Source organism: Oryza brachyantha, chromosome 1, assembly GCF_000231095.2.
Source record: "Oryza brachyantha chromosome 1, ObraRS2, whole genome shotgun sequence".
In the NCBI taxonomy this organism is placed as follows: Eukaryota; Viridiplantae; Streptophyta; class Magnoliopsida; order Poales; family Poaceae; genus Oryza; species Oryza brachyantha.
This window is the reverse complement of record NC_023163.2, coordinates 24,696,333-24,715,511: the sequence shown is the minus strand read 5'-3', so window position 1 is coordinate 24,715,511 and position 19,179 is coordinate 24,696,333. Positions and strand designations below refer to the sequence as shown.

The window sequence follows — 19,179 nt, the reverse complement described above, 5'->3', positions numbered from 1 at the left end:
CTAAATAAAGTATTAAATGAAGATAAATCAAAAAACTAATTACACAGTTATGAAAGAAATCTTGAGATGAATCTTTTGAGCCTAATTAGCCCATAATTAGCCATAAGTGCTACAATAACTAATATATGCTAATGACGGATTAATTAGGCTCAAAAAATTCGTCTCGTGGTTTCCAAGCTAGCCGTGAAATTCGTTTTTTCGTTCGTGTCCGAAAACCCCTTCCGACATCCGATCAAACATTTGACGTGACAGTTCTCGTAAAAATTTTCTCAATATAAACAACACCTTTAAACGTTATTATATTTTTAAAATATATATATAGAGAAATTTAAACTTTTAGTGTATTTAACTTTTATTGTTCATATTATTAAATAAATATAAGAAATAAATAATTTATTATCTTTTATCAATTAAAAGAACACAGCCGTCAATGCATGCTGATCGCAGAGAGTTTTTTTTTTCTTTTGAAACAATTATGGTCATGTATACCATTTTCATATGAAATTTGTAAAAACAAACGCTATCAGGTAAGACGAGCCAACATCAAAGCTCATGTGATCTCTATTCAAATTGTATTTCCTAAAAGCCATAGGGAAAATTACGTCACTGTTCCATCTAATGGCAGTTTTCTCTGTAATGAAAAATACTCGACATAGACAAGGCAAATACATTGCCCCTATTTTGAGAATTGTCATTGGTTTTTAATATTGGCATTAAAAATACTATTTTATTAATCAGAGCTTTATGTGTTTCAAGCCACCAAAACTCTTGTAAATGAGTACCATCCCACATAAAGATAAAGCAGATCCAGTAGCTCATCCATCTCATACTTTATCTATAAAATAAAGAATAAAAAATGTGGTCTAAAGGTTCCTCCAAAACATACTCTATTTTAGCCATCATTAATATGAGTAGAGAGAAATTTTAAATTTGGGAATTCTCTCTCCTTACTCTAAATGAGGATGTAAGAATCATTTCTTAAGTGGTATATATACTAGGGGAGAATGGGTAGTTAATATATTAATAAAATATAGTTTGGTGTGATAACGATGATGTAATATGAATAATTTGTTGGAGTACAAATACATATGAAGAGTTTTTTTTGTAATTATCCAAATGGAGATACGAGGACTAAATTTGGATGAATTATGCTGCATGTTAAGATGGATGCTTAAAAGAAAGCAAAAAACGGTTAGGCACCTTAGCAAAAGCACGTATCATCCAACATAAATAGTATGAGATGGATGCTTCACGTTAGTAACTACCTCCCATACCTGCTCAGTTTGCAGTTGTAACCAAAATAGCTAGTTGGTCCTATCCCAGCGTCGAGGCCAAACAAAGCGTCGTCTAGCGTCGTTTTCCCGTATTACTAGTAATACGCTCGTACAACTAATAATGACTGCATATGCCACTAGAGAAAATAAATATTTTCTCTTAACGAAACACTTATATTTTTCTGGTTTTTCTGAAAGCGATAATCTTTCATGTATCGGGTGATAAGCAGAACGAACGACTCCATTTTCGAGCAGTAGAGATGAAAATCTGTTTAGTGACGTTGGACATGGTCTTAGGTTGTGTATCGAGACATTTGTGATCATATTAATAATTGCTGGTTAGATATAGCAATATACTCTATTTATTGGATCTAAATAGGGATGGATAAAAAAGCTCGAAGCTTATGGCTCGGATCGACTCGTGACTCATAATTCCATAGATAAAATAATACAATTTTTCACCGGGTATAAAATAATACTCCCACCCTGTGCATAATGTTTGACGAGGTTGGGAGGTAGTATGATTTTTCATGGGTATAAATGAGTATAGTAATCAGAGATGGTAAGGTGTATTGTATTTCAATTTCCTTTGTATATAATAATATAAACTTTATCTAGATTGATAATTTTTAAAATTAATAGGCAAAGTTTTAAAGTTTAATCAAACATTTGTCCAAGATAACAAGAATTATGAAAATAAGAAGGTAGTTCTCTATTTTAATATTCCTTACACGTTTTTTTGAAACAAAAATATTTGAATAGATGTAAACTTTATTTGACGAACATTTACCACTAGGATGGTGATCGGGCATGGCCAGCACGGGTAGTGCATACTCAAGTCTATGTCCGTGAGGTAATTTTGTGCCCATTGGTATATCCATGGCCCTTGATATGTATGAAATTTTATCCATGCTCATTATTCACTAGCGTCACATGCCATGAGATTACACATTTCTCTCTCTATATATATACACATGATACAAACAATATTAATTTTATATAGTAAAAAAATTTACTTATGGATTAACTACCAGCAACAATATATTATATGCAATTTAAACATGAGTTTAACTTAAAATGGCCATATCATAGTGCAAGATATACATCAAATTTTGAGTTAACTATACATTAAAACATTTGTAGACTAGTAGAACGCTAAACGGGCGAACCAAGTGCGGGTTTTGATCCACAGGTAACCGGTAGTCAGGCATGATTGCTATCCCTATTTACCATGGCCAACCCATCACTCAAGTGAAGATGAGGAATCAATGACAGCAAAATGGAACCACTGTATAATACTCGCCCTATTTCACATGAAAAGACTTTATGACCTAGCCTAAATTTATCCATTGATCAATCTATATGTTTTATATATGTAAAGATTTATCACCATGCGTATTAATCTACATAAGGTTATGAAGCATCTTACTGTGGAATGGAAGTTACGAAACATAAGATTTTTTAGAATCTGATTTTTATACAATAATATAAGCATATGTATATTGATTCCTCAGATATCAACCATTTTAATGATTGCTAAGACAGTAAGGCGTTTAGAGAACCTAAGCAACTAAAAACTTAAAAAATGACCACTAACTAGAGCCTATTCGTTTGGAGAAAATGATTGAATTTATAAGGATTATATTCATACAGAAGATATTTGTTTTGTATGAATGAAGTATAAGAAAAGCAAATGAAAAATTCCTTTCCTACATACTGTACCGGAAAAAACAAAGAAAAATTTCCATCAATTCAAACCTGATGAAAAATTTCTATGGATGAATATGGTCATATATTTATATTCTTATTTTAGGTTAAAATTTCTCCAAACCGAATGGACATTTTCCTAAAATGGTTGATAAGAAATCTTTAGAAACCTTAGTGTTTACTTCAATAATGAGAAAGGTGTATATATTTATGAATGGAGGAAGTATCTTTTATTTACCAACATAGCAACATTCACACAAGATAAATTAACCAACACAAAAGCAGAATCGGGCGTATTTGATATGTCAATGAGGCACAACAGAAATTTCCTGTAATAAGGAGGACAAAAAAAAAAGGTCCCACCGAGATTTGAACTCGGGTTACTGGATTCAGAGTCCAATGTCCTAACCGCTAGACCATGGGACCATTTGTGACAGTTATGCTGAACGAACACATAAAAAATTTTCTGCCCGAGATATCCAAAAACCTGCTTTCGTTGAGAGTCGAACTCAAGACCTCCCGCTTACTAAACGGGTGCTCTAACCAACTGAGCTACGAAAGCTCTTTTGGTGCAGTCAAAAAATAGATCTACAATTACAGTTTACATGAAACAACTTATACTTATAGAGCTGCTGATATATAAAAAGATAAAAATCAATTCTACTCCTGATTCAGCTGATAGATATAAAAAGATAAAAATCAGTTCTTCTACTATTACTATTGGTAGGAAATTTCACCTATGTTCTGATTGAGCGCAAAGTCAGGTACCAGAGATAAAAAGAAACAAAAATCAGCTCTGCAATTCCTATTGTTAGGAAGCTAACGTCATGTTTCGAGAAACTTAAGATTTATAGAAGTTACTAGTAGGAGCTCATTTTTTGATTGTACGACTCTATATGTTTAGAAAGATATATATGTAGAAAGAAATTGAGTGTTGTTTGGAAGAATTTCTGACTTCTGAAATTTACGTAAGAAACTAAAAGTACCTCCGAACAGGTCCTACGTATATGTTCTGATTGAGCTCAGAGATCAGGTGGTCAAAAATTCCAGAAGAATCTGGATCGGCAGGCTGTGCCAGTAAAGTGTTGGTGGTATGGTATCGATGAGGTCATTAAAGAAATACTTTCAGCAATCTAAGACTTTAAAAAAAATTTTGGGAGATAAAGTCACATCGACACATACGGTCATACATTTAAAGTATTAAACGTAATCTAATTATAAAACAAATTTCAAACCCATCTGAAAATCGCGAGACGAATCTTTTGAGTCTAATTAATCCGTCACTAGCACAAGTTGATTACTGTAGCAATTATGGCTAATCATGCACTAATTAGTCTCAAAAAATTCGTTTCATGATTTCCCAATAACCATATAATTAGTTTTAATTTTCATTAATATTTAATGCTTTATTTAGATATTTAAAGATTTGATTTGATGTTTTAATGAAATAATTTTAGGAACTAAACCAAGTCTAAACAAGGTTAACAACGCCTCATAGAGGCACCTCACCTTGGTGGAGGGCTCCACCATGCGTAGGAACAGGATGGAGGGAAGTCGACACGCCACTGCCGCGCGACGAGACGAGGTCCTTGGCCAAATAAATCGCCAGGAGGCCGTCGACGACGGTCAACTCCGCCTTCCGTTTCCCCGAACGCGCATGTGGAACAAGTGAAGGAATAAGTCCACTTTACATTCCCCATGTTGACGACAAGTTTCAGAATCGGTCCCTAAACCCCAATACCAGAAATGATCGACCTTGAATTCATATATCCCGTCTAATATAAGTCCCTAAGCAGTATGAATGGGTGGTTTTGCTTATGTGACATCCTAGTAAGCAAAAGAAGTCTTACAAAGTTTGTAGGGCCTACCGGTCAGGAAAATAGGATTAAAAAATGAAAAAAAATCTCTCTCTCTCCTCTCCTATTCCGGTAGCAGGAGGAGCTCAGCCAGCTCAGTGACCACCGGTCACCTCGCGGTGCGGGGCGAGCGGCAGCAGGGGGATCCCTGGCCCGTCGACCGTCGTCGCTGGGCCCCGCCCGCGCCGCTGTCCGCCATCCGTGCAAAGCTCGCCGGCCACTGCCGCCACTCCAGCTCGCTGGTCGCCGCTAGAACGGAGAGAAAGGGGAACCGAGACAGCAGCTCGTAGGCCGCGCGCAGCTCGCTGGCCACCCCAGCTCGCCATCCACGGAGGCAGTGCATTGACTCCGGAAATGTCTCTCTTCTTCCTCTTTTCCAAATATGCTCATCCGTTGAGCACATTCTCTCGTGATCACTTGGTCTGCTACTCCTGCCAATTTCCACCCCAAATCGCCATGATTCTTGTCCTGTATTTCATGGATTGATTGGTACATTGTTCTTGGTTTCTTTGTGACTCAACGAGAGGAAGCAATTTGAGCATGGCATGGCAGTGATCGGAACCTCTCATTTCTAAAATTGTTTGAAGGTAAGAATGGCGTCTTGGGTTGGTGTGTTGAATGGACGTGCGCATTTACATTTGCAGGTTGGGGCGACGATCTGAGGGAAGGAGCCACGGTGGTTAAGGCCTCTGCTATTGGCAAGGTACTTCACACAGTGCGGCGACCAAGACGACTCCACCGCAGGTGCACGCGAATAGCGCCGCACGTCGGCCCCCGACGAGGCGACACCATCCCTAAGGCCCCTGACATGCTCCCGTGCTCCGGAGATGCTCCTCTGCGCGACGACCACGGCGACTCCACCTCAGGTGCACATAGATGGCGACGGCCTAACTGTAGCACGCCGGACCCGACAAGGCAACACCGCCTCGAGGCTCCTGACATTGCTCCCGTGCTCTGGAGCTGCTCCGTTGCTCGGCGAGCCGGCCGTTGGTGGCTCCTAGACTCTGCACCTCCGGACTGCCTTCGCCGGCGCTGGTCAGCCAAGACGGGAGAGGAGCGGAGGAGAGAGGAAGGGAGAGAAGAGACAAAAAAAAATAAAAAATTCTAACATGTGGAACCCACCGGATGCCACCTTAGTAAAACCAGTCAAAAAATAAGTCAACACTGCCAAGGGATCTTTCTTAAACGGATTATAGGAATTTAGGGGTACACATTTCTGGTATTCCGGTTGAGGGACGAAAAACAGACTCGCTTTGAAGTTTAGGGACTTTTGGTGAACTTTTTCCAACAAGTGAACACACGGAGGAGCCCAATCTGGACACGGACCGGAACTCCGCTCGTAACACGAGACCGGTCCGTGTACACATGCGCACAAGCTATTCATGGGCCTCAGCAACATCGAGCCCATACAGAAAATCAACGGGCCCACCTGGCAAGATCACCCGCCGCCTCCTCGCCGGCTCGCGGGAGTGGACAAGTCGAGTGCTCGCGGTCACGAACCACGTCAGAGCTCGCGCCCCCCCCCCCCCCCCCCCCACTTTCCTCCGGCGCGGCTCGCTCAGTCGCTCAGCAGCCATGCGTCCGCTCCTTCTCCTCCTGATCCTCGGCGTCCTTCCCGCCGTCGCGTCGGCCCTGGCGCCGCGGCCGCCCCCACGCTTCCCCGGGCCACACGCGCTGCGGCCGCGGCGTGTGGCGGGTGCCGCCGGAGCGGTGGCGGGGTACGAGTACGAGACGCGGTACTTCCGGCAGCGGCTGGACCACTTCAGCTTCCTGGAGGAGGAGGAGGAGGAGGAGGGGGGAGAGGGGTTCTTCCAGCAGCGGTACCTGGTCGGCCGCGCTGGCGAGTGGGCCGGCGGCGGCGCGCCCATCTTCTTCTACTGCGGCAACGAGGGCGACATCGCCTGGTTCGCCCCCAACTCAGGCCTCGTGTGGGAGGCCGCCCCGCGCTTCGCCGCTCTCGTCGTCTTCGCCGAGGCAACTCTCACACCCTGCACACCCAATTACAGTGTTCTCCATTTAGGCTCATCGTTTGCCTGCGGTGTGTGTTGATCGTGCGAGCTCCGATTCGTTTGCTTGTTCGTTTGCAGCATCGTTACTACGGGGAGTCCATGCCATTCGGCAGCAAGGAGAAAGCTTACAACAATTCCAAGTCCATGGCGTATCTTACCGCTGAGCAAGCGCTTGCTGACTATGCTGTACTGCTCACTGACCTCAAGAAGAACTTGTCGTCAGAAGGCAGCCCCGTCGTGCTCTTCGGGGGCTCATACGGTGGAAGTAAGGGTTCTTGACTTCTCATTCACGTTGCCTGTGCTGTGCAAAATCACCAGGGTTTCTTTAATTTCGCCGTGATTGTGGCTTGCTGGTCCACTGGTCCTTGGTCTCCAGCTTCAATCTGTACTTCTGTACTGATACCATTGAATGTATTATTGCTGCAGTGTTGGCTGCTTGGATGAGACTTAAATACCCACATATTGCTGTTGGGGCCCTCGCGTCGTCAGCTCCAATCCTTCAATTTGAAGATATTGTCCCTTCTACCATATTCTACGATCTCGTGTCAAATGATTTCAAGGTATTTGTTTGCAACATTTTCTGTTACTTATTATTCTCAATGTACATGAGTTAGGTAACACTATTTCATTGTGTTTCAGAGGGAAAGTTTAAGCTGCTTTCAGACAATAAAAGACTCCTGGAAAGCACTGGAAGATCAAGGAAATGGGCAAGAGGGTCTTTTAAAACTAAGCAAAACTTTCCATCTATGCCAGTATGTAATTTTTCTATCCACCACATCTTTTACATTGAGCTTTAGTAGTTGGTAAACATATGTGTATGAATAATGTTTGGCAGGACTATAAAAACCACTCGGGAACTGTCAGATTGGTTGAGCTCAGCGTACAGTTACCTGGCCATGGTGGATTACCCAATGCCATCAGATTTTCTGATGCCTTTGCCTGGCAATCCAATAAAGGAAGTTAGTTCCTTTTTGTGATAATTTTTATTGTACAATTGTGTTCGGCACCCGTTGTTTACTTTGTGTTCTGAAGACCCAGCAAAGAAGATTATCAAGAGTATCACTATTTCAGAATGATAGTTTTGTTTGCTGTAACACTTTGAAGCCCTACCATCTTCTGTTGTCTGGATGTTGTCACTACTCACTAGTTTATCTGGTTTCTCTTTCAGGTGTGTAGAAAAATCGACAGTCAACCAGATGGAACTAGTATCCTGGAGCGCATATACGCAGGAGTAAACATATACTACAACTACACCGGCACTTTTGACTGCTTTGATCTAAATGATGATCCCCATGGAATGGGTGGATGGGACTGGCAGGTCTTGCAACTAAAATTTTATCCTGTTCCTATCCATTGGATATATATGCTAAGGTTCCTGAGTTATCTGATATGGTATATTTGCCATTCTTGCTGAAAACAGGCTTGTACCGAGATGGTTATGCCAATGTCATATAGTGAAGATGGGAGTATGTTTCCAGCGTATAAATTCGACTACGCTTCATATGAGAACGATTGCATCAGCAGTTTTGGTGTTAGACCAAGACCTCAATGGATTACTACAGAGTTTGGTGGTCATGTAAGTTATATTATGTATAAAAATCTCAAAGTTTCCATAAAGCATATAAGTTTGGTTTTAACAACTTGCTGAACTAGATGATTTGTCATCGACAGAAAGTTTGTCAGTTAAGAAAATATTTATTATCATTTCTCATCAGAGATGTTATGGAATGCTTAAATTATGTTCTATTTCTTCAAATGTTTGTCTTTCAGCCAAAATATACACATGAGAGAGTTTAGTGACTTGTTGATTTGTTTTTCTTTTTCAGAATATTAGTCTAGTTCTGGAGAGATTTGGTAGTAATATCATATTTTTCAATGGTCTTCTTGATCCTTGGAGCGGCGGAGGGTAAACAAACTTCACTTACCTTTTTCTCCCTGATAAGTGATAATGGTCTATTATTATTTAACTTAGTCCTATGATAATGATGTCACCTACCCGACAATTTCTTGTTATCCTTCTCTGAACATACAGTGTCCTGAAGAATATATCGGAGAGTGTTGTTGCCATTGTGGCTCCGTTAGGTATGTTGTTTTCCTGCACCTTCATTCATCACTGGCTTCGTGATCTTACATTACTTCGTACGGAGTTGTAGTGTTAGAACCATAGTGGGTGACAATGAAATCAGTACTAGACTCAATATACCCTCTCTATTCCAAAATATAATCATTTCAGGGATTTGAATATTATTTCAACATATAAACATTTCTGTCACTATTAACATTTTCTAATTTTTCTATCAATCACTTCTCATTTAAGATTATTTTAACCATATCCATCCTTCCACCCCCTCACAGCCTCATATTTTCGCTTTTGCTTATGAGCCAGAATTTATTTTTTCAACCTTAAATTTAGTGTTGATGTTGGAGTTTTTTTATCGTATTTTTTCTAGTCTTAGCTTTTATCGCTAATAACATATATATATAAAAGGTTTATTCAGATAAAACCAAACAATGACCTTGTTAATTTCTCATCTAATAAGGGGCATTATAGTCTTCAACCCCCTCAATTTCTCATCATTTATTAAGAGACTTTGTAGTCTTTTTTTTCTCAAAGTTAATCACTCTAAACAGTCCAAAAATGTTTATATTTTGGCAAGATTGACTGGATGGCGTTGAGACCTCCAACCTCGTCCTTTCGCTTCTACTTATGCATTATAAGCTAAAATTTAAATTTTTAACATTAAATTTAGAGTTAATTTTTTTATTGTACTTTATTTTTATTTTTTTAAGAACACATATAACAATTTTATTAGTAAATTATTTTTTATTTATAAATATGTGGTTTGACTTTTTTAGGAAAAAAAACCGACAACGAGGGCCTTTGAATTAAATCCTTTGGTTTGCTTCGTCTTGTGTTGTAGTATACCGACTCTGTGCTTTGCTTTTGCAGGAGCCCATCACATTGATCTGCGCCCTGCGACCAAGGCGGATCCTGATTGGCTAGTTAGTATCAGAAAATCAGAACTCGACATAATATCGGGCTGGCTCTTGGATTACTACGGTGCAAGGAGAGGGGATCTCCTCCAGCGCGCAACTCCTGTAAATTCTGCTGCTTCCTAAAGAAAAACGGCTCATGTTCCAGTTCCATCCTCCACCAACAAACAAGCTGTCCAGGTGTACTACCAGTTGATTTTTGCAGACTCCCAACCAGACGCTGATTTTTGCAGCTGCATCCCCGTGCGGCCGTGCCTAACCAATAATGTACTACCCAGTTGATGCCTTTTGTTCGATGGAGTTCTCCAAGCTGGCCATGACGTATATGGGTGATCGATCGGCTTATCAAGGGAAAAACACAGACGATATATTTGCAAATGTAAATAATTTATGAATAAAATTTTTACATATGTGTCATTCCTCATTTAATGTTAATGCTGAAAAATAAATTACGTTGAAAAAACTCTACATTGACTTTAAATTTAAGATTAAAAATTTAATTTTTGGTTTATAATCATAAGCAGGAGAAAAAGATGTGACTAATAGACTATTAAGACTAGTACATTATTATTACACCGTTGATAAGGTAGGAACAGAAGTTCTCACCAATCATATTGTCATGGACAATTGCCTAGTATATACTAGTACGAAGAAAACAAAATAAAAATTCAGTATAGCTCTCCAGTTCCAGTGTGACTGTAACTTTCAGTAACCCTCTATTTTCCACAGATGCGGCTATCAAAACGGACTGTCAAAGTCAAGGTTCATTTTTTGGTGGGGCCCACGAACCAGGGGCACCACCTCGGATGCGTCCTCCCTGGCGCCACTCCCGAGCTGACCTCATCCCCTCGTCCAAAGCCGTATCCACTCGGCGCGACGCCGCCGGCCTCCCACTTTTTCTTCCGCCATCGCAATCACAGCTCAAACGCGCTGCGCGCCACGCCGGAATCCGCCGAACCGCCACCGCACGACCCCGCCCTGTGAGGCTGTCATGTGGGCCCCACTATGCTGCCTGTCCCACGTGTCATTGACGGTGGCCTTCGCGAGGCGGGTGCTCCTCGCGTCGCTGGCAGCCGTAAAGGCGAGGCCCTAGCAGCCGGGCTTGACTAGCTGGAGAGACTGACGTGTGGGCCACGGGTGCTTTGGCCCTACGTGTCATGCTTATTCGTTAAACCTAGTGGGTTTTTTTTTATGTACTGCCGAAAAGATCTCCTGATCTCCTCCTTCCTTGGATGCTTCCGTGGACCAAGCCTACAGTGTGCGCAGCCTTATTTATGCCAACCGAAAGCATTGCTGTCAACTTAATAATTTTGTCTAATCTTTTCCAATATACTTCGATGAAGGCTGTATTTTATTGTTGAAAGCTGAATGACGAAAAAACTATCTAATTTTAATAAATCAACAGTATAAACTATAATGGTAACCACAATAAAGTTGAAAATCGATAAGATAATGAATATATGTAAATTTTTTTTGCAAAAATTATATGTTTTAACTCTTTGGAAATCGTGTGGATAAAATACAAAAAATCGAATAAAAAAACACGGCCCAAGGTAATACTCCTTACATATTTTTACATGACACCATTGACTTTTATGTTTACGTTGGACCATTCATCTTATTGAAAAAATTATATAATTATTAATTACTTTGTTATAATTTGATTTATTATTACATAAACTTCAAGTATAATTTATAATTTTATATATTTGAATAAAATTTTTGAATAATCTAGATCCAAAAGTTAACGGTGTCATATAAAAACATGGAGAAAAAACCATTTTATCTATACAATTATAAAGGAAAAAGTTCGGCAGGCCAAACAGTTGAGATTTCAAGATAGCTTTTGAAAAGGTCATTCAAAAAATATTTTCTTGTAAAATCTGGCTACAGCTAGCCAATTATGGGGATGTTTAGGAAAGCCTCTGTTTCGAATAAAAAACTCCAAATTTAAAAGGACACAAATGGGAAGTGAAGCAAACAAAGAAAGAATCTGCCAATAATCAGAGAGATTCAAGAGTGCATTACGGCAAGGCAAAACGCCCATAAACCCGGTCCACCCTGAGCCCCACACACCTCACCCCAAGTCCTCGTCCACCCATCGAACCAAACCCCTTCCCCCTCCTCCACCGAAATCCCAAGTTTCCCAACCCGAGTAAAAAAACCCCTCCGGCTCGCACGAGCAGCCCAAAAGAAGAGAGAGAAAAGCTAGAGAGGGAAAGGAGAGGTGGGCGAGAGAAGGGAGAAGGGAGAGGGAGAGGAGGGAGACCTCCACTACTCACAGGGAAAGCACTGAGCTCGAGGGACGCGTGAGCGTGACGACGGTGGGGCCGCCTCGCGTCGCCCCGCCGCGCGCCGTCGAGATCTAGGGTTCCGGCGGGAGGAGCCATGGCGAGCCCGCGGTCGGCCGGTGGGGTCGGAGGAGGAGGAGGTGGTGGTGGCGGCGCCGCCGCCGGGGATGAGGCGATCTGGAGTAAGCTCCGGGAGGCCGGGTTCGACGAGGAGTCCCTCAAGCGCCGCGACAAGGCGGCGCTCATTGCCTACATCTCCAGGCTCGAGTCCGAGGTACCACCCTCGCACGCACTTTCTCGCTGTCTGTCCGTCTCTCCATCCATCTCTCCTCTGGCTGTTAGATGCGCCGGATTTTGGATTCTTGGTTTGATGGTTTGACTCCGCGGTAGTTAGTTCTTGGTGGTGGGTCTCCTTCTAGGAGAGGAGAAAGATCGACAGGTGAAAAGAGTTGGCGGGATGCCGAAGAAGTCTTCCTCTTTGATTCATTCGTCGCGTGGTTTCTGATGTGGTTAATGTCGAGCTTGGTGCGCCATGAGTTATCAGACAAGTGTTGCATTTTGGGTTTCTCTGGTGCCTCGTTTCTTTGTTTCTTGGGTACAACTGACATGCCGGATAATCTTCTTAATGATTCAAGATGCTATTTTGGCTTAGGTGTTTAGAAACACCATGTTGGAAGGGTTGCCAATTGAATCTTGGGCGCTTAGTTTAGGTAGTGGCTGAACTGGGAGTTGCTTAAATTTGCTTCTTTTTTTTTTACATTTAACTGTTTTATCTATTGCTTTTGAGTCGGGGTAGACTGTTGCAACTATACATACGCAGTATGCTGGGGGAGCTTGTCGGCTATTATTATATTTATATACCCAACAATATACTTGCTTTCCTATTCAAATGCAACAACAGCACATGCACCCTTGACACATGCCCAAATGTTAAATGCCTACATTGTTGTAAGCTATAGCAGCTCCGGTCAAACTGTGTGATATCAAGTGATAATCGTGCGATATCAGGTGATTATTGTGTCGGTTATGGTGTGAAAACCGTGCAATATGTCATGATTATCGCGATATACCACCATGATTTCTTTTCGGATTTCTTTTCAATTTTTTTTTAAAATTTTGAATTCTTGTGATATTTGCCAAACAAAACCGCAGCATATCGTTATTGTGTCCTAGCGGCTTGGGCAATTATCGCGATAAGTGAAACCCTGAGCTATAGTGCTTATGACCTATTTACACATCTTGTAACAGAAGGCAACTTTACATGTTTTGCTCTGCTGAAGAATGGTAAAAATAATATCTGCTTTATTTTATTTTTTTTGCTTCTGTTTTGTTGTAGGTTTATCAATACCAGCACAATCTTGGCCTTGTTTTGATGGAGCGCAAGGAACTGACATCCAAGTATGAGCAACTGAGAGCTGCTTCAGAGACTGCTGAGATTATGCACAAGCGTGAACGTGCGGCCCAGCAGTCAGCTTTAGCTGAAGCAAGGAAGCGGGATGAAAACCTAAAAAAGAGTTTGGGCATTCAGAAGGAATGTGTTGCTAATGTGAGTTTTTGTTCCAGTTAATAGCACGAAAGCAGAATTTGTCATTCATTCCTTTGAGAAAGAAAAACACACTGTAAATGAATTCACCAATATTAAATGGGGAATGAAAACTATAGAAAGAATATGAAGCCCCTGAAGTTATTTTTCATATAATTGTCTGAAATTGATAGTTTCTCATATATGTTAGTCTATACTAATTGCCAAATGTTAAGCTCATTTTATTTGATTTTTGGACGTCAATAGTCAACAATGGAAATTACTGAAGTACTTCATGTGGTTAGGCAACAGGTAGCTAAGCTTCAAAACTTAATAGATAACGTCAGTACTAAATCATGGCACCATGCTATTGTTCAGTTGATGATTAGTCATATGAAATTGCAGCAAGTTGCAATTGGGTTTGAAATAATGTATTTCTTTTGTGACAGTGTTTACTATGTAAATTGAACTGTTGCTTTAACAGAATATCGGCTATTCTTTATTATATGAAAAACAGTTTCTTATGGTGTTTTAATAGCAAATGATAATTCCTTGTGTCTTTATTTTCCGGTCATGAGGCATTCTGATATTTATTTATTCTGTTCATGTATAACAATGATAATGTGACGCTTATTCTATATCTTCTGGTAGCTTGAAAAGGCACTGCATGATATTCGTGGGGAAACAGCTGAATTGAAAGTTTCATATGAATCGAAATTGGCTGAAGCTCTTCAATTGATGGAGAGTGCACATAAAAAATTTGATGAGGCAGAAGAGAAGCTTCTTGTAGCAAAGTCTCTGGAGGCGGAATCCGTACAGTCTCGTAATGCAGCGCTAAGAAGTTTACTTGACATTGATGATCGTGAAGATCAGCTTAGAAGAGATCGCATTTCTTGTGAACTTGAGTGAGTGTTCTATGTTTAACGTTTTCAATTGAATTGTCTTTCTTAGGTGGTTTAGCTTAATTTGGTTCAGTAAATCACTCTGGCATGGTGCTTTTTAGTTTTTTTTTATAAATTGTGTACTTTGTAAGACGTTGTTGCATGGTCTAGTCGACAATTTTGTTCCTTTCCCTAAATCAGGCATGCTAATGCAGGAATGAAGCCAAAGAGAAGGAAATTAGCCTCCAGAGGAAATCGTTGGATGATATGAAGAAGATTTTGCATGAAAAGGAGGAAGTATTACTGAAAGAACAAGCCCTACTCGGTCAGAGAGATGAGAACATCCTTGAGAGATTAGCTTACGTTACTCACTCAGAGAAAAGGGTGGAAGAGGAAAGTAATATTCTTGAAGCTGAACGGAAGGTTTTGTTAGAGGAGAAAAATAAATTGGACCTGAAAATAGAGGCGATTTTTTCAAGGGAGGAAGTATGCATTTTTTCTCTCCTTTTATCAGCATCTATATATCATTGCCAAAGTTGTCTATCTAAAGAAACTGATTTCTTTTGCAGGCTCTGATTCAGAAGGAATCCCTGCTCGACAAAAGGGAGAGTGAATTATTGATTTTGCAAGAAACAATTGCATGTAAAGAACGGGTAAGGTCTCCAATTTCACTATTGACAATGTGTGTTGTGACTTGGCCTCTTCTAAATCATCTTGAATTGGTACTGCAGGTTGAGATTGAAAGGTTGAACCAGGAACAAGAAATAGCCTTGGAGAGGAGAAAGCAAGAATTTGAATCTGAGATGGCAAATAAACAAATGTCTTTTGACACAGAAATGGAGGCAAAAAGAAGAGCGCTGGATGAGAGAGAACAAGCTCTCAGTGAGCAGGAGTCTGCAGTTGCAGAAAGATTCAAGAGTGTTGATCTTCAGCTTGCGGAGTTAACAAGCAAGGAAAATACGTTGGCAGGGAAATCAGATGAGTTGAAAGAGGAAGAGGAAAAGCTCTTTCTACATAGAGAGGCTATACATAATGAACTTCAAAAAGAAAGGGAAGAAATACAGAAGATGAAATCAGATTTGGAGAAAGAAAAGGTTTTCTTTGAAGAGGGGAAACGGGAAGCAATTCAAGCCCAACAAGATCTAGCAATCACACAAGCAGATAGAGATGAGTTGCTTACTCTGCAGATGAAACTTAAAGAAGAAATTGACAACCTCAGAGTCCAAAAAAGGGAACTCATGGCTGATGCTGATAGGCTGCAAGCAGAAAAAGAAAGGTTTGAGATTGAATGGGAACTGATTGATGAAAAGAATGAGGAGCTACAAAAGGAAGCAATCAGAATTGCTGAAGAACGAAGAGCAATAACCGAGTATCTCAAGAATGAATCTGATATCATCAAACAGGAGAAGGATAATCTGCGTGCTCTGTTCAAAAATAATTCAGAAACACTCTCTCGTGAACATAAAGAGTTCATGAGTAAGATGCAGCAAGAGCATGCGAGTTGGTTGAGTAAGATTCAACAAGAAAGGGAAGATCTTAAGAGAGACATCGATATCCAGAGGATGGAATTGCTGAATTCTGCCAAGGCAAGGCAGATGGAAATAGATTCTCATTTGAGGGAAAGGGAGGAAGAGTTTGAGCAGAAAAAGGCCAAGGAACTTGAGCAAATCAATTCACAGAAGGAGATGATCAACACAAAATTGGAGCATGTTGCAATTGAATTACAAAAACTTGAGGATGAGAGGAAAGAAGCTACTTTGGAGCGGGAGAGGAGGGAGCAAGAGCTGTCTGAGATAAAAAGCACTATTGAAGCCCTAAATAATCAACGAGAGAAGCTGCAAGAGCAAAGAAAATTGTTACATTCAGATCGAGAAGCAATTACAGAGCAAATTCAACAACTTAACGTGTTGGAAGAATTGAAAATTGATTCTGAGAATAAGCAACTATCTTTGATTGAATATAACAAGTCAAAGCTTGGTAGCAACATAAAGGTGATAGACTTTGCTCAGGATTCTTCACAAAAGCACCATTCTTCACAAAAGCAGCTTGTTGGAAGAAAACTAGAGTTGTCACCAGCAGTATCAACACCGATTTCTTGGGTTCGTAAATGTGCTCAGGTGATATTCAAACGATCTCCTGAGAAGAGTGCTGCTTGTGTTGAATTTGATCAGTTAGGAAATGGTGCTGGAGAGCTAGCTCATGCTATTAACAGCGCAAAAGTTGGCCAAAAGAGGCTTAATCATTTGGTTTCTTGTGATCAAACTGAAGTTTTAGAGCCAAAACGAAAGCACCGAAGGAGCACTATACAGAAAGTTAATGGAGGGGAGATCACTTCCAACTGGTATGATTTTTTTTTACACTACTATTTCAAGTTTTCAATTTTTGAAAGTAGCATAGCTATATTAACTTTCTTCATGCCCTTCATTGAATTATCATCTTATGTTGTGGCAGTCCATCAGCCCTGGAAGAGAAGTTCTCGAAGAATGAACATGATGAAGCCCCACTTGGTTTATCGGGCACCTGCAAGGAATATGGCGATAAAGGGCCAGAGAACCTTACAACACCAGGAGACCCAGCTTCATCTGATGACGCTCCTTACGTGAATGGGATAGTGGATAATTCCGATTCTGTTGAGGATGAGGAACCTTCGGTGGACGCTACAGTGGTAATTCCTCTTTCTGTTGCACTATGCTCATTATATGCTTTTAGTGTGCGTGCACCTTGGTCCTAAAACTTACTACTTTGTTTTTTGCTTTGCAGTCTGCAACTGAACCATCTATTGTAGATGGGCCTGAGGACAACGATGACTCTGACGATGAAGAGGAAGAGGAAGAGAAAACATCGTCAGCGAAGAAGCTGTGGCGTTTCCTAATAACTTGATGGATTATTTTCACCTGTGATAGATAATACAGAGCTAACTGTAGGCTGACAGTTACCTCTCTTATAAAGATATCACTGTAGCTGTACTGCTTTTAGCATTTGCCCCCTCTCGGGTTGAAAGGGGGAAGCTTGTGTCTACTTAATGTGCATGTGGTGTTGCTGAGCAGCGGCAGTTTTGGAAGCCGTTGAAGAATCCCCCCACTGTGTTTTTTTCAATTTTCTTGGCCCTATGGCTTCTTCGACGTGTAATTTGTAAAGTGGTTGTGAACAAAAATGAAGCACTGTGATGCTCGCGTGGTTAGCATCGCTTGGCTATTGTGCGAAGTGGAAGCAAAGTTAACGTAGATTATTTGCTATTCGTTTAAATCGTCTTATTGGTTTTTAGGCTGTGTTTGTTTTATAGATGAAAGATTATATGATCTTTTTATAGTTATATAATGATATAAATGAAGGAAACAACTATTATAAAATTTAAAATATATTCTAGATAAAGGAAACCTCTATATAAAACTTTTTTGAAAAACACACAGAGTAGCACAATAGTGTATGTAAACGCTGTGCCAAATTCCTCGGTTTGTCCAGTCTAGCTTTCAGTATATCTTTTTTCAATTGAGGATTAATTGAGGCTCACATTACATTTAGAGTAAATTCCACCTGGGACGGGTGGAAAAGCATAATCTTTCATTGGTTGAGCATATAGTTTCACTTTGTATTAGGTATATTGAAATAAATTTTGCTTTGCACCAAGTGTCCAAGTTGCATCATAATTTCGAAGCAAAATCTTATACAATATGATTGAAATTTGATAAATTCTCGAATTTAGACCATGCTTTATGAAGATTAATTTATATTTACAAAATTTCAAGAAATTTCTATTGGAATTATAACAAACTCTGGGGAAGTATATGCTCAACCTAGTGTAAAGTGAAAGCCGGTATTTTACCTAGTACAAAATACAGTTTACCCTTACAATTATCCATCTGCCATAAGATTAGAAATGATTGCTCAGGAGAGTGGTTACCCCCTTGGCCAAATTGTCAATTGTCAATTGCCCATTTCCCATTTACTGTTAGGTAAACTGCATAAGTAGACGCTATTATAACTATAATTTTTGTACGATTTCTCTTTACAGATCAATATATATATTTTTTAGCAAAATGTGCTAAAAATTCTACTAAACTTTTTAGTACCAAGTTACTGATCAATGTAAGGTCGTCTACGCACGCAGAAAACGTTCAGACGATCTATTTGTGCATCCCACGACCGAAATTCATTAGTTGCCGTTTGCGTCTTAAACAAAACCTCAAGGTTAGTTAGTCAAACATATACTAAGATGAGTGAGATCGATGAACTTCTGCCAATTATTATTTACATAAAGATGTGCGCCTGAACGCAAAAGCACGTACGCTGATGATCACGGGGGAGCTCCTGCTGGACTTTGCCGTTAGAACAATCAATCAGATCGACTCGTTAATTCTCGCCTTCTTCTTCTTCCATGCTCTCCTCTCACCAGGGAGCAAACGTGTCATCATGAACAGTCTGCAACCAGCTTACAAATCCCCACGATTAACCGATAAACAATCGGCTGTTAGTCATGCGTGTGGGGGAATTCGTGGCGCGGCAACAACAAAACACTCCCGGTTCTTGGGATGAGCACACCGTGGCTAAGGGCTAAAAACTTTTCCCAAAAATATCCTGTCGAATTTTTGACACCTAAATAAAATTTTAAATATACATGAACATTAAAACTAATTACATAGTTATG

General features: G+C 40.3%; 2 protein-coding genes and 2 non-coding genes across 5 annotated transcripts; 2 read left to right on the top strand and 2 right to left on the bottom strand.

Moving 5' to 3' along the window:
- Positions 1 to 3,335: 3,335 nt before the first annotated feature.
- TRNAQ-CUG lies at positions 3,336 to 3,407 on the bottom strand. Its single transcript has one exon. It is a non-coding gene; the product is annotated as a tRNA-Gln (tRNA).
- Positions 3,408 to 3,469: 62 nt separating this feature from the next.
- On the bottom strand, positions 3,470 to 3,543 carry TRNAT-AGU. Its single transcript has one exon. It is a non-coding gene; the product is annotated as a tRNA-Thr (tRNA).
- A 2,837-nt stretch (positions 3,544 to 6,380) lies between these two features.
- LOC102700675 (lysosomal Pro-X carboxypeptidase) lies at positions 6,381 to 10,275 on the top strand. Of its 2 annotated transcripts, XR_001550081.2 has the most exons (11): positions 6,381 to 6,811; positions 6,925 to 7,111; positions 7,273 to 7,406; positions 7,486 to 7,598; positions 7,682 to 7,805; positions 8,015 to 8,164; positions 8,267 to 8,422; positions 8,673 to 8,752; positions 8,879 to 8,928; positions 9,797 to 10,020; positions 10,119 to 10,275. XR_001550081.2 is itself a non-coding variant. In XM_015836438.2 (10 exons), the coding sequence occupies exons 1-10, from the start codon at positions 6,413 to 6,415 to the stop codon at positions 9,964 to 9,966; spliced, it is 1,563 nt and encodes a 520-aa protein (XP_015691924.2). In that variant the 5' UTR covers positions 6,381 to 6,412; the 3' UTR covers positions 9,967 to 10,275. The 2 variants fall into 2 exon arrangements, 1 of the variants encoding a protein (XP_015691924.2); XM_015836438.2 differs by having other exon boundaries at positions 9,797 to 10,275.
- A 1,713-nt stretch (positions 10,276 to 11,988) lies between these two features.
- LOC102710923 (protein CROWDED NUCLEI 4) lies at positions 11,989 to 17,780 on the top strand. The gene is made up of 8 exons (XM_006644704.3): positions 11,989 to 12,405; positions 13,468 to 13,677; positions 14,305 to 14,558; positions 14,750 to 15,020; positions 15,104 to 15,187; positions 15,266 to 16,875; positions 16,986 to 17,199; positions 17,295 to 17,780. Exons 1-8 carry the CDS (start codon positions 12,229 to 12,231, stop codon positions 17,412 to 17,414), a joined length of 2,940 nt encoding a protein of 979 aa, XP_006644767.1. The 5' UTR covers positions 11,989 to 12,228; the 3' UTR covers positions 17,415 to 17,780.
- The last annotated feature ends 1,399 nt before the right edge of the window (positions 17,781 to 19,179 follow it).